A 12,321-nucleotide genomic window follows, 5' to 3' on the forward strand; every position below is an offset into this window, starting at 1 on the left:
TGCTGGTTTTGAGACGGTGGTGTGTATGTTCCTTTTTGTTTCCTTGTCTCAAGGAAACAAAATTTTGACAGCAAATTTTGAACCCTGCTAGTGCACACCTTTCTGATCCAAAACTGACTTCGAGACCCAGTAGGTTTCAAAGCCGGTTTCAAATAAGAAAACCAACGCAAAAGTCAACTTCGAAACCTGGGATGTTTTGAAGTGATTTTTGGCATTAGTTCCCAAAAAAGATATGTCATCAGTTTGGTGGCCGGGAGCTAAAAGCATTTCATGCTTAAAATCATACTCATCAGTGCGGCCTTTATTATTCTCTGACTGAATCAATTCTGCTTTTATATGCAGGAGGGAACCATTTGGCTTTTCGAAGGCTTTACTGTGGTCATGGCGGCCTACTGGCTTTTCGGCTTCGCCCATGGCCAGAAGACGTACAATACGAGCTGCCTTCTTGAGAGGCTTTGTCTTATTCTAATCTACTCACAGCTACGGCCAGTTGCAATCAATGTGATTAATACAATCAAGAAAACACCTGTAGCCTGATTGCTGATCACATAGTGCAATCGCCAAAGTCTGTGAAACTCCTGCCAGGATTGTTCCGATTTTCGAAATCATTAAAGGCTTTGTTTGTTTTTCTTGAGATGGCAGCTGCAAGTTGTGTGGCTCACATACCTAAGTATGCTTCAATTCATGACCAGCTTTATTCATTTATATTCATCACATTTCTCTAGTCCTCCGTGTTGTTTCCTAGTCATCAAACTAGGTATTAGGCACCTGTATGGAGTAGTTACATTTTGTTTTTACGTTTTTATCAAAACGGTTTGTGTCACCCTGTCTGGAATTCATCACCCTTACTACGAAATGTCAAATTAATCTCACGTTGAGATACTTTTTAAAAGTGGAGATGACCGGCATTAAATGTTGTGTTTCTTTATCACTCCTGTTCATACTTTGTATATTACTTCAGTCAAAAGACACCACCAGTGTTCAATATGCCCTGTCCGAGCACAAGCTTTTCAGCCTGGATAAGGTGAGCGTGAGTGAGCACGTACTAAGCAGTACCGAAGGTAATGAGCGTGCACTGCTGCATTTTCAAAGTTTCATAAATGCTCTTTTTTAGAAAAAAATAAAAGCCAGGCATTGTTGTGGTATATTTATAACATTGTGGCTTTCTTGAAGAATGCGGGCATTCTGAAGGTGTTGCCGAAGGCTTGCCAGGGTGACAGCGCGGTCGAAAGCGACAAGTGCGAGCTAGTACACGCTCTATCGCAAGCTCTTGTTCTGCGAAAGCGCTTCTCAAAGTCGCTCTTGCATGCCTGTAGCCTTTGCTGCCCTACAGTGGTTATGGTAGGCAACTCCAGCTGACACAAGAAATCATCCCATCGCTGCCACACTCCGTTTCCCTTTAAAGGGCTGCTGAACCGAAATTTGGATTTCAGAAAACGATGCAGAAGCCGTAGGCGGGACGCTACAATCCCTAAAACACTACTCGTAGTCACAAGGCGATATCTCGAATGGACGGCCGTATTTGGAGAAAGAGGTTGAGATTGAACGAGACCGATGAGGCGCGTGACGTCGAGATATCTCGTTTTCTCCTCTCTCTGCTTCGCCCTTTCAAGGCGGCGAGGTGGAGGAGACGCGAGGTCGTTCCCTTTCCTTCTCGGAGAAACAAGACAAACAAATCTGTCAAATGCGCCTCCTATTTTAAAAATAAGGTCATCCATTCGAAATATCGCTGTATGAGTGATGTTTTGGTGTTTGTAGCATCTTGTTACACGCTTTTGCCGCCGTGTTTTATGGAATCCAGATTTCGGTTCAACATCCCTTTAAGTGCAAGTGAAACTGAAATGCCAAGAATGAGCACGTTGTCCTGAACGACAGTTGCACTGCACAAGCGCGCATGCTTAGCAACATTCAAAGCATGGAGCTTGCTCTTAAAGCCTCTGCATCAGGCTTCCTGTTGCAGCTTGTGGTACCGAAGGAAGCTTTTGGGCAGACACTTTTTTATAAGCAGAAACTTCACCTGGCACCGCAGAGCTCCGACCGGTACTCGAAGTACTTAGTTGCGGTACTTTAGATAAAACAGAAGGGCAACAGGTGAAGTAGAAACTTCACCTGCACCGCAGTGCTCCGACCAGTACTCGAAGTATTTAGTTGCGGTATTTTAGATAAAACAGAAGGGCATTGAGCAGTGCAAACTACGATTATTGTCAGGTAAGAAGTATTCAGTTGCAGTAATTGTTTTGCTTTCCATACAAAAAGGCTGGAGTATGCTTAAATGCTGGGCTAGCCCAATTGCTACCAGGGGCCCTATGCTACACGACGGGACCAAGCGGAATCAAGGGACCGGGAGCCATTCAGCGACCTGGATGCAAAGATGGGTTCAGCTTCCACGGGATTGGTGCCACCTGGATCTTGTCCCAAAGGGCCAGCAGCAGCTGGATAGCCTCGCATTGCGATGCGGGGATGGGGATGCCGAGCGAGCTCGGGGCATGCCGCCCACTCAGTGTGAGGGCCAGGTACTCCCACTGACTGGCTAGGTGCATGTTGACGAGTTCCTGGTAGGTGTTGTTTACACTTAGCCGCCGGAGCTTGGCGTTCGACGCGTATGGCGGCACCCCCAGTGCCAGCTAGTACCCCTTGCGAATAATCACGTCCATCTTGCCCTTACCTCTCGACAGCAGGTTGAGATACGGATTTGCGCAGGCGATGTGGCTCACGACGAGTGGTTGGGTCAGCCGGATCAGGTCCGACTCCTCGAGCCCGTGTCTGTGACTCGTTATCCTTCTCACCATGCGCATGACTTGCGTGGTTGTCTTGACGAGTCGGTCGACCGTGTACTTGGGTCCGCCGTCCCGCTGGAGGTGAAGGCCCCAGGATCCGAACCCGCTTCACCACCGGCACGGGGGTACCATCCTTTAACGTGAGGCGGATGTCCGCCTTCTTCTTCTTCGGGAATTGGCTTGCCCGCGCGGAGGAGCAACAGCTGAGACTTATCGGGGGCGCGCTGGAGGTTGCCGGCCTCGAGGTAGTTCTGCACCGTCTCAATGACTTCTTCGAGGAAGTCTTGCCTCCCGCTGTCCGATCCCGACGTAGCCCAAATCGTCAGGTCGTCCACATAGAGTGGCATAGAGTGTATGCTTCATCCGGGGAATCCGTTCCAGTAGAGGAGGCGGCTTGCACATCGCCAGGTAACAAGGTGGGTGACAGGACCGAGCCTTGCCGATTGCCCTTGCTCGGTATCGGGATGGTGCTTGTGCGGATGGACTCGATTCCGATGGTGGCCATCCAGTTGCTCAGGAAGTCCCGCACATAATCATACATCCAGGGCCCGCACCCAGTTGAGGCCAAGTTCTCGAACACCAGCGTGTGACTGACGTTGTCAAAGGCGCCCTTTATATCCAGGGCCAGGACCGCCCGCGTTGTCGTACAGGAGATTCTGTCAAGGACATCCTCCTTGATCTGAAGCAGGACATCCTGCGTGGAGGTGTGACCAGAACCCGAAAATGGTGTTCATGGTGGCATTGAGTTCAATACAGGATGGTCCCCTCAAATATTGCTGTAAACAGCTGATCAGGGCATGGGCATTTAAAAAACTGAAATGGAGTGTCCAGGTCTGTGACGCTCGGCGGTATACCTGATAACTTCTATTTCTTTTGGATCCTTTTCAAGGGAGTATATTTTCCACTTCGGGGCACTTTTCTTGTTTCTGGCACTTACTACTGCAGGAACTGTTTCACCCTCACTTTCTTCTTTGCTTTCACAGCACTCATTTGATGTTAATGTGGAAGGGAATTGGCCGGATTCCACTCTTCGTTCCTACGTAAAATGTGCTGGCGTCCAATACCTGCCACGAAAAGGTTACTTAAGATTCCAAAAATAACTAAGAGTCTGTAAACATATGATGCCAGCATTTCTTTTTTTTATTTCCAATGAGCAACATTATATTATGCCAAAACTCTCCCTAAATGCACACTGCATTTCACAGCGCGCTAAACTCTGCCGGAAAAATCGGCGCCTGCACGCGAAGGGGCGTCGTTTCCTCAGCAGTGTATTTTACCTTGTGAAATTTTAAGGCGCTCCTTTCTTTTGCAGCTAAAACATCCTTAAAAATACTAAAAATGCGTTCGCCACGGACGACCGAGTCTTCCACCGGCAAACGCTGTCGTTTGCATACGATACGCCTTGAAATTTTCACCCCATGGTCGATCAGGCGCCGATTTTTCCGGTTGCTTTCCCATACCTTGAGCCACCCAGAAACACCGCGCGCCCCCGTAGAGAAAAAAAAGAATGGAACGGCATTGAGTGTTTTGTTTACTTACCGACTTTGTGCGTGGACCGCGCCACGTTGCGCTGCCTGTTGCACCCGCGTTTTGGAACTAATTCAGTTGACAGTTCCTTCCGAAGATGAAGCCACTGAAGCCACGGCGGTAATCGGACTGGTAGGCTGCTCCCTTTCGAGCGGGCGGAAGAAGACTACGAAGAATTCGGCAGCGAACGGGCGGAAACTAGATTACGTACAGCTTCAGTAGTCGACGCTTTGTTTTCTCGATTGCGTCGCGGCGTTCACCGTGGACTCGCGCACTCGGCCGTAGCCGAACGGCCGAACCAGCTGGACGGCTGCCGGCGCGCGTACCGACAGCGTCGCCATAGCAACCACGCCGCGAGTGTGGTTGCCAGACAGAATTCACACGATTTTTTTTTTCTCGTCACTCACGTTGAGTTACTAGAAGTTAGGCGCGTATCATTATAATACATTATGCTGTAAGAAGTTATTAAGGGATATGTGTACCTACCTAAGACAAATGCAGACAAAATATTATTGAAAAATAAAATTGGCGTAATCTTTTCATATCTTGATTAAGACCAGCGTGGTCACCGGGCTAACCGATGCGCGAAATAGGACGGCATATATACCGCTCGGGGCACTTGTTGGTTTGTATAAGTAGGATGTATGTACTAATTGTTGTGTATTGTGCAATTGATCAGTGCTTGTATGCCCTTGTGTATGTACTGTGTTGTGTGTATGTCCATGTCGTAAATGTATGTACCCGCGCGGTGGACAGCAAAAAATCTGCTGTTTTCTTTTTTCAAATGTTGATCACTTTTTTTTTTCGTCGCTAGATGGGGGTTGTCGCCGCCCAATTTGAAAAGTGTGCCGGTTGGTGGTCTATAACTATTAGAGGGCTGGATGCCATTAGTCCATCCGTCGTGTTGATCGCTCCGAGTTGTTCGGTTCCGCTAGTAGCTGTGTCGTCGTGTTATGCTGCCTGATTGCAACAAAAGAAGGTTAGGCGGCTTCCCCAGCGCGTGTTCTAGGTGCTGAATGCCGCTGTTCACGCACAAGCGTTCATGAGTGGATAACACACGTAACAGAGGTGAGAACAGGCAATAGTTAATCGAGAGCCACACGGAGCGCGAGTGCGATACCTCCTAGCCGCTGTCGACAGAGGGTGTCGGAGCGATTCGTTGTCAACTTGTCGTCCACGGCAAGTGGGCGTTTTGTTCAATAAAGCCAGCCTGTCAGTGTTTTGTAAAGCTATCCCTTCTTTATAAGCGCTTCTGATGCGATGAAAATGCGACCGGCATCGAGCAGGCCGAGCGAGACTTCGGCGACAGTCTTGGCTGTTCATTCTCCAGCGGTTTCGGCCTTACTCGTATTATTTGCGGTGTTGGCGCTTGGACATAGAGATGTTTGGAAAGTTTTTTGCGCCTACAGATGACACCAAACGAGCGTGCGAGCCGTATGCTCTTGCTCCGGCGAGAAGCCGCGTACGGCTCGCCAGGCTCGAATCGCCTGTCGCATACTGGCCGCCATATTGTTTTTAGGGTGTTAGCATTTAACACGATTTTCACCACCTCCGGCGGCTAACACCCTTACACGAATAAAGGCGTTAGCCAGAGGACGAGCCATTTACACGAATAAGGGTGTAAAAATTTTAAGTGTGCAGTCGCGGCGTTCTGACGAGAAGGCAGGTTTTTGTTCAGTTTCTTCCGAAGTAACACAGGAATGCACGTGCCCCATGACGGCTTCCGCCCACAGCCCCGGACCGGAAGTGCGCCCGACGCGCCACCACCGCGCCGTGACGTAACAGAGATGCGTTTGCGTATAAACCCAAAGTGGAACGAAGCCGTAATGTCACGTGACGGTTACCGGTTTAGTTCGAAAACGGTTCGGCGTAATAAAGCGGGAGCTTTGCTTCTTACATGTGGCGGCGCGAAGCCGATACCCTGGACACCGCTTGAAGATACGTTCTGTGCGTTTTGTTTTAAAATCAGCTTGTTGGACATTTTTTTTTTAATCTTCATTTTTTTTTCCTGATGTTTAGACTGCCCTTGACTGTCTTTTTCCTCTTGATCTCAGTTGTTCGATCAAGGTGCAGGTGTGCGGGGTGGATGGTTTGCAAATACAGTGCGTTTACCTTTACGGTGCCACTGTGCATGCCGGACGATTTACTTGAGTGGTGCACTTTGGTACTGCTTCCGAGTACCTGTATGACCACTTAATTTGCGTTGAACGGCCATTGCGCTAAAAAGACAAATTCATAAAACGAAATTAAATTTATCTTTGATTTGCTGCCCTCATTTCCGCCGCGTGGCTTCTAATTACCCTTTTTTTTAATGAAGATGAAGGTGTGTTGAAATTTTATTTTATTTTTAACCACATGGAACTGTCAACTTTCTTTTTAGGCACCGGTTGGGACTGGTTCGTTCTCGGTAGAACTGGTAAATGAACCGCTATTTTGAATTCATCACTGAACTGGAACTGAACCGGAACAATATGCAAAGCTACTGAACCCGAACCTGAACCGAACCGGAATGATGATCAGTTCGACTCCCTGATTAGGGACATCGCGACTATTGAAGGTACTCTTGCACTGACATTTAGTCTCCTCAACCGCAGCAAGACCCATCAGTTTTTTAGTTCTATGTTTATCTCTCGCAAATAAACCGCTGCTTTTAAAATATTTACAATGACCCAGAACTGCCATATGCCCGCCTTTATAATGGCCAGATGTCTTGAATCACGTACCCATTTGATTGATCCGAGAACGAATAGAGCGACAAGTTTGCTTCGTAACCTCCGGTCTTCTGAAGTCTATGTTGAGAGAGAAGATGGAATATGTGCAGAGACAGAGGTACACGGAGAGACATATAAAAATAAGCGCGTAACCACTATATTATTCTCTGAGAGAGAGACCTGTGGACTTGAATTTCTATTCCGGTCTTCCAATTCTCACTAGAAGTACGCCTTGCGCGCTGACAGCGTCACCTAATGTAGCTTGTCTTGCGCGCTGCACGAACGCAAGTGAATATGTTCGTAGACCAGTCTAGAAGACGTAGACAGTCTTTCTCACGCACATATATCGGAAAATGCACTCACGCATGCCGACATACCGGCGAAGTGAGGCGTTTGAATATCAGGACAATCTCACTCATACAAATGCATACTCAAATAGGCACATACGCACACACGCCTCTCTCAGAGACAGTCGTGGGAGGCTTATTGTACCGGTACGAATTTCCACACCAATACATTCGCGCACGCACATTGACCCTTTAAACCAAGCGGGCCTGCGCAGATACGGTGACCTGACAGGTTGACACAAACGTCATCGCCATCTCCAGCAGGCAAACAGAGAAGGTTAACGAACATAAACCGGTGGCCTTCGTGTTTCTGATTTTGAGGGCAAAAAGAAAAAAGAAGTTACGGGTTTTGTCTGGGTTTCCTTTTTTCCTTCTCTCCAAGTCCCACTTGTCAACCCGTGGCGCGTCTCTGTTTGCACAGCGTCCGGGGCTGCGGCCCCGGACACTTTCTGCGGGGCCTCTAATACCACGCCCGCGCAACCCGGCCCCGCTCTTCAACCTATCCCCATCAGGCTCACTCGTTTGGCTCCGAGCAAACAGGGCCCATTGTCTGTCGAGCAGGTCTTTGTTTTTCGCGCAACAGGGCATGCGTTTCGCACGCATTTATACGCTGTGGTTTATAACTGCGTTTCGCACGCATTTATACGCTGTGGTGCGACCTTTCAATGGGATAGCGTTTAGGACCGTCGGCGTCGGTGGGACCAAAAAGTCCCATTATACAACGCGCGCAGCCATGTGTGACGTCACACGTAGTTGTGACGTCATGACCTTACTAACCCGCCGAATTTCCTCGCCAAATTTAGAGGAAAAGTTTCGTGCGAAATGTAGCGGAAAATATTCCCGCCAAATTTAGCCGAAATTTTCCAGCTAAATTTAACGGGTCAATAGGTTCATGACGTCACATCCACCTGTAACGTGTCGCGTCACATGACATGACGTCACACGTTACGCTACCGACTAGATCGCGCACACACGTTTGCACGGTTTGGGACGAGCTCGGGTTTATATGAGAAGGCTTTGCGAACGGGCTGTTAATACTGCAGATGCGGCAAGATGCGGCAACGACATAAGAGTGTTTGGACAACCAAATCCCACTAAGTTTAGTGGCACGTTAAGGCCATTTGCATCCGCCGAAATAATTCACGCCTGCTGTGGCGCATTCAACTTGAGCCCTAACGCCTGATATCAATTTGTTAGCCTAAAGGACCATGTTGTTGCCATAGCTACAACCATTGCCGTTCTCGTCAGAAGTTCCGGTATGCATCTTGGTTCACAAAGTACTGACGACGACAACCGACCAACTTGCACGGCGTGCAAGTTGGTCTGTTCCTTGCGCACCTAGCGCGTTTGTTTACGCCCCATATGCACCCACGTGCTTTTGTTTACCCCGCACCTCGACCTCTTTCGGTGCTTGCTTGCTTGGCTGCCTCGTGATCGCGCGTTGTCTATGTTGCCCTTTGATTGGCGCGCTCCTCATTGCGTGCCAATGAGCTAAAGACGCATTTTGGAACACTTGCTCGCCGTATAGACTCCAATAAGTATTCTAATGATACCGATTTGGCGAGGCTTCTTACCAATAATGCACTTTCATAAATGCTTACAACACTGCTTCGCATCCCTTCATCATCTAGCGAAAAACAATTTTGTTGTTGTTTTCGTTAAGCAACTTTTTTGGGAGAAAAAAGAATGGCGTAGAAAGGATCCCTTAGGCACCCCACGTTTTAACTCAATGAGGCTCCTTGCAAACTTTCTACGAGGTCGGTGGTTATTTATTAACGCGTGTAGTGATTAAAACACTAAAAAAACTTAGAGTTAAAAGTATTATGAAGTAGCTTCCAGTTTCAAATTTAAATAACGCCTTCTCGAAATCTATGAATGCAGACGTCCAAGCATCAATTTCGTCACGTTATAAATAATAGGCAAGACTTCCACCCGCTAACATATATCTCATCGTGTAAAATTTATTAAACAGATCACTCTTCTATCGACTGGGGACCGCTTTAGGTTTGGCTCTACCGAGGCACAGACTCCTCCGACAAAGGAACGGTTCTCAAAATTTTTCTCGTCAACCCGACTGTTGACTTCGAAGGCCACTCTGTAGCCGCCACTACATTATTTACACGAACCCTCTACCCGGTTTAAAAAAAAAAAAAAGTTAGTCACGTGTTCGAGATATCAAAGCTGGTTTCAACTGCGAGTCTCCTGGAGGCTGATGCCGGGCAGACTCGGGTCATCCTAGGAGCGACTTTTAGCGAACAACTTTAGTATTGAAGAAACTCTTCAGTCCACGCTGAAATTAGAGCAAACAGGCCATCTTTGCTGCCTTCTTCCTCTCCTCTATTTTCTCTTCACATTTTTGTCTTTCCCTTTTCTTGACGATAATATTCATTGGAGAAGAGGAATGAAGGTGGCAAAGGACAAACAAGAATCTCCAAGCACAGCTAAGTGCCTGGCGCGCGATCGAAAAAATCCGACTGGTCCGGGGATCGATTCAAAGATTTCACCATATCCAGTGGAGCGCTCTACTAACTGAGCTAACCAGGAGTCAGACGTCAATAGAGTAAACGGGGTTTAACAGTTGCCACCAGTCTAACACCAACGAGTGTGATCGGTCTGCATTTTAAGGTTATGATGATAATTTAGTTAATGCAAAAGTGCAAACGAGCTGACAAGAATGACGATCATATTCCCTGCAGAAGGGGAACAAGGGGGACAAGTGACAAAGAACAAATCTCCACACAGAAGCAGGTGACTGGTACGCGACCGGAAACACACGTCTGGTCCTGGTATCGAACCAGAGACCTCTCCGTTCTCAGTGGAATGGGACGCCATAAAACTATATGAGAACAAGACGGACATAACATTTCTTCTTGTTTCTACACTTTCGCTGTCCGGTTAGAGTTTTTATTGAGTGGATTAGTGCACACATGAGATTAAATATAACAGGAGACGGTGGAAGCCTTGTTAAATTTTAAGACCTTGCGAGATAAATGAATTATTTAAATCTGGCTCTAGTGCCTGGAAAGCGTCTCCGACGGGTGTGTGTTACCGGCGTCCTAAGACGTGGTCCCTCAAATTCCGACGGATTACGTCATGGAAGTGTCGTGTGTCGCCAGCCGCAAAGACAGTGACACTGGCATTATTATTTTTATTATTTAAAATGATGGACGTTTTTGATTTTACTCTTCAACATTTTGAACCCGCGTGAGTGCCTAATAGCCCCATCTTTTTCAGATCTTTCCATTCCCGTTTTCACCAATCTTTGCTTCTTGAGTAGAATCCGTCAAAACCAAATATGCTTTTCAACTATGACGCAGCATGTTTGTTTCCCTCATGAAGCTTGTTCGGGAGGAAAAGCAAGCTTTACAGGGTGAAGGGAGCGCCCGCTAATTCAGCTTTCTGTGTACGCTGTGACATGACTTCGATATCTTCGAGAACGTTGGAATGTGTCGCCACCTGACTTATGTCTGAACAAGGCAGACATGATAGAAAATGGGCTTACCGATATGGCAAGTATTTAATAAACTCTCGGGGAGACACATCACGAGTAACTTTTCTCACCGTGGAAACTTCCTCAATAGAAAACGATATAACACACTTGTGAACAGGATGTATTGCTGGAATGGTTCGGCTCGCCTCAAGACGGGTTCTTGTATGCCGTCGAAAGCTGGTGGTTGCCAGTTTGCCAGTGGATACACTACATGTTGTTGACGTTCAGTGTTTCTTTTTCGCGCGGCATCGCTTCACATTGGGACTTTCCGATCCATACAATCGGGAATTTTATTAGATTGTTCCGATAACGATACGATGAACGCGCATACGCGCTGGGGGACTATCGGTTATGGTTATCGCAGTTATCGGAACGATCCACTAAATCTTTATACTATTGATCCTTGGAACGAAATTGTTGTTTATGCTATATCTGTATCGCGTCATCATATCGAAATTAAGAGATTCGTATGCATGCAATGCAGGGTCATTTTTTCGAACACCAAAATAGAGACCAAACGGTAATTTTATTATTTCTATGCACTAATCTTTTTTCTAACGATGAACATAATTTTTTGTTGTTACCTTTCCACGCTACAGTGAAGCCGTCGACGGTTCGAATCCGGTCCAAACAGCGTCCCCTTGCGGCGGGACTGGCCGCCGAGATCGAGTGCGAGGCGGCCGGATCCCGACCTGCACCCGTGATTACCTGGTGGAGGGGCAAGGAGAAGCTGCCCACGAGCCACTTCAAGGTGCATCTTTAAGATATTCGTTGTGAAACTGAAGGGGCCTTTAGATGCTGCAACATTGAGAAATTGTGCTTACATTTTTTTAAAAATATCTATAACCTAGTTTATTAGTGTAATATGGCAGTTATTTTTAGCATCTCCTGTACAAGATTGAATGTCCTTCAATAAGCCAATAATTGTATAATAAAAAAAAGAAGCCCTGCGGATCTGCCTGCTCTTAAACTTGTCAGTACGCCAATAATTGTGATAGACAAAAACAACCGAACAAATGAAGTGACCCAGAAGAAATGTAGAATCCAAATATAATTTCTTAGCCCTATCCCAGGAAGACGAACAACTTTGATTGTGATTATAATTGGCACACGCCTCTGCTACATTTCTGACTGAACAAATCACTATAAGGTAAAGTAATTTATAAAATTTTATATTTCAGACATTGTGAAAGAGTGACTTAAAACATAGTTCCGGTTTTGTCAAGTACCTCGAAGTTTCATGCAAAGTCTGATGAGCCAAATGCACGAAATATTCATGAATCGGCGTTTTGTACATATCCACCAATAATTTAGTAATACGACTTTTATTGAACAAACTAGCAAAATATAAGAGCGCATTATATCGCTTCTTCATGCTTCACATGCCTGAAATAGCATAATGGTTTAGAAGGAACCGTTCTCTTTATCATGTTATAAGACTACTGCGCGAACACAAAATACAAATTTAA

At 46.7% G+C, this 12,321-nt stretch overlaps 1 protein-coding gene across 1 annotated transcript in view; it reads left to right on the forward strand.

The window, feature by feature from the left end:
• Positions 1–12,321, forward strand: part of LOC8037271 (synaptogenesis protein syg-2) — a gene marked incomplete at its 5' end in the record, with an annotated part of 176,930 nt that overhangs the window by 139,273 nt on the left and 25,336 nt on the right. Inside the window, one exon of the mRNA XM_040214902.3 lies at positions 11,452–11,603. Coding sequence (XP_040070836.1) covers positions 11,452–11,603 — 152 coding nt within the window. The remainder of the gene's footprint in view (positions 1–11,451; positions 11,604–12,321) is intronic.

This window comes from Ixodes scapularis, unplaced genomic scaffold (genome assembly GCF_016920785.2).
Source record: "Ixodes scapularis isolate PalLabHiFi unplaced genomic scaffold, ASM1692078v2 PGA_scaffold5__190_contigs__length_132052651, whole genome shotgun sequence".
NCBI classification, from domain to species: Eukaryota; Metazoa; Arthropoda; class Arachnida; order Ixodida; family Ixodidae; genus Ixodes; species Ixodes scapularis.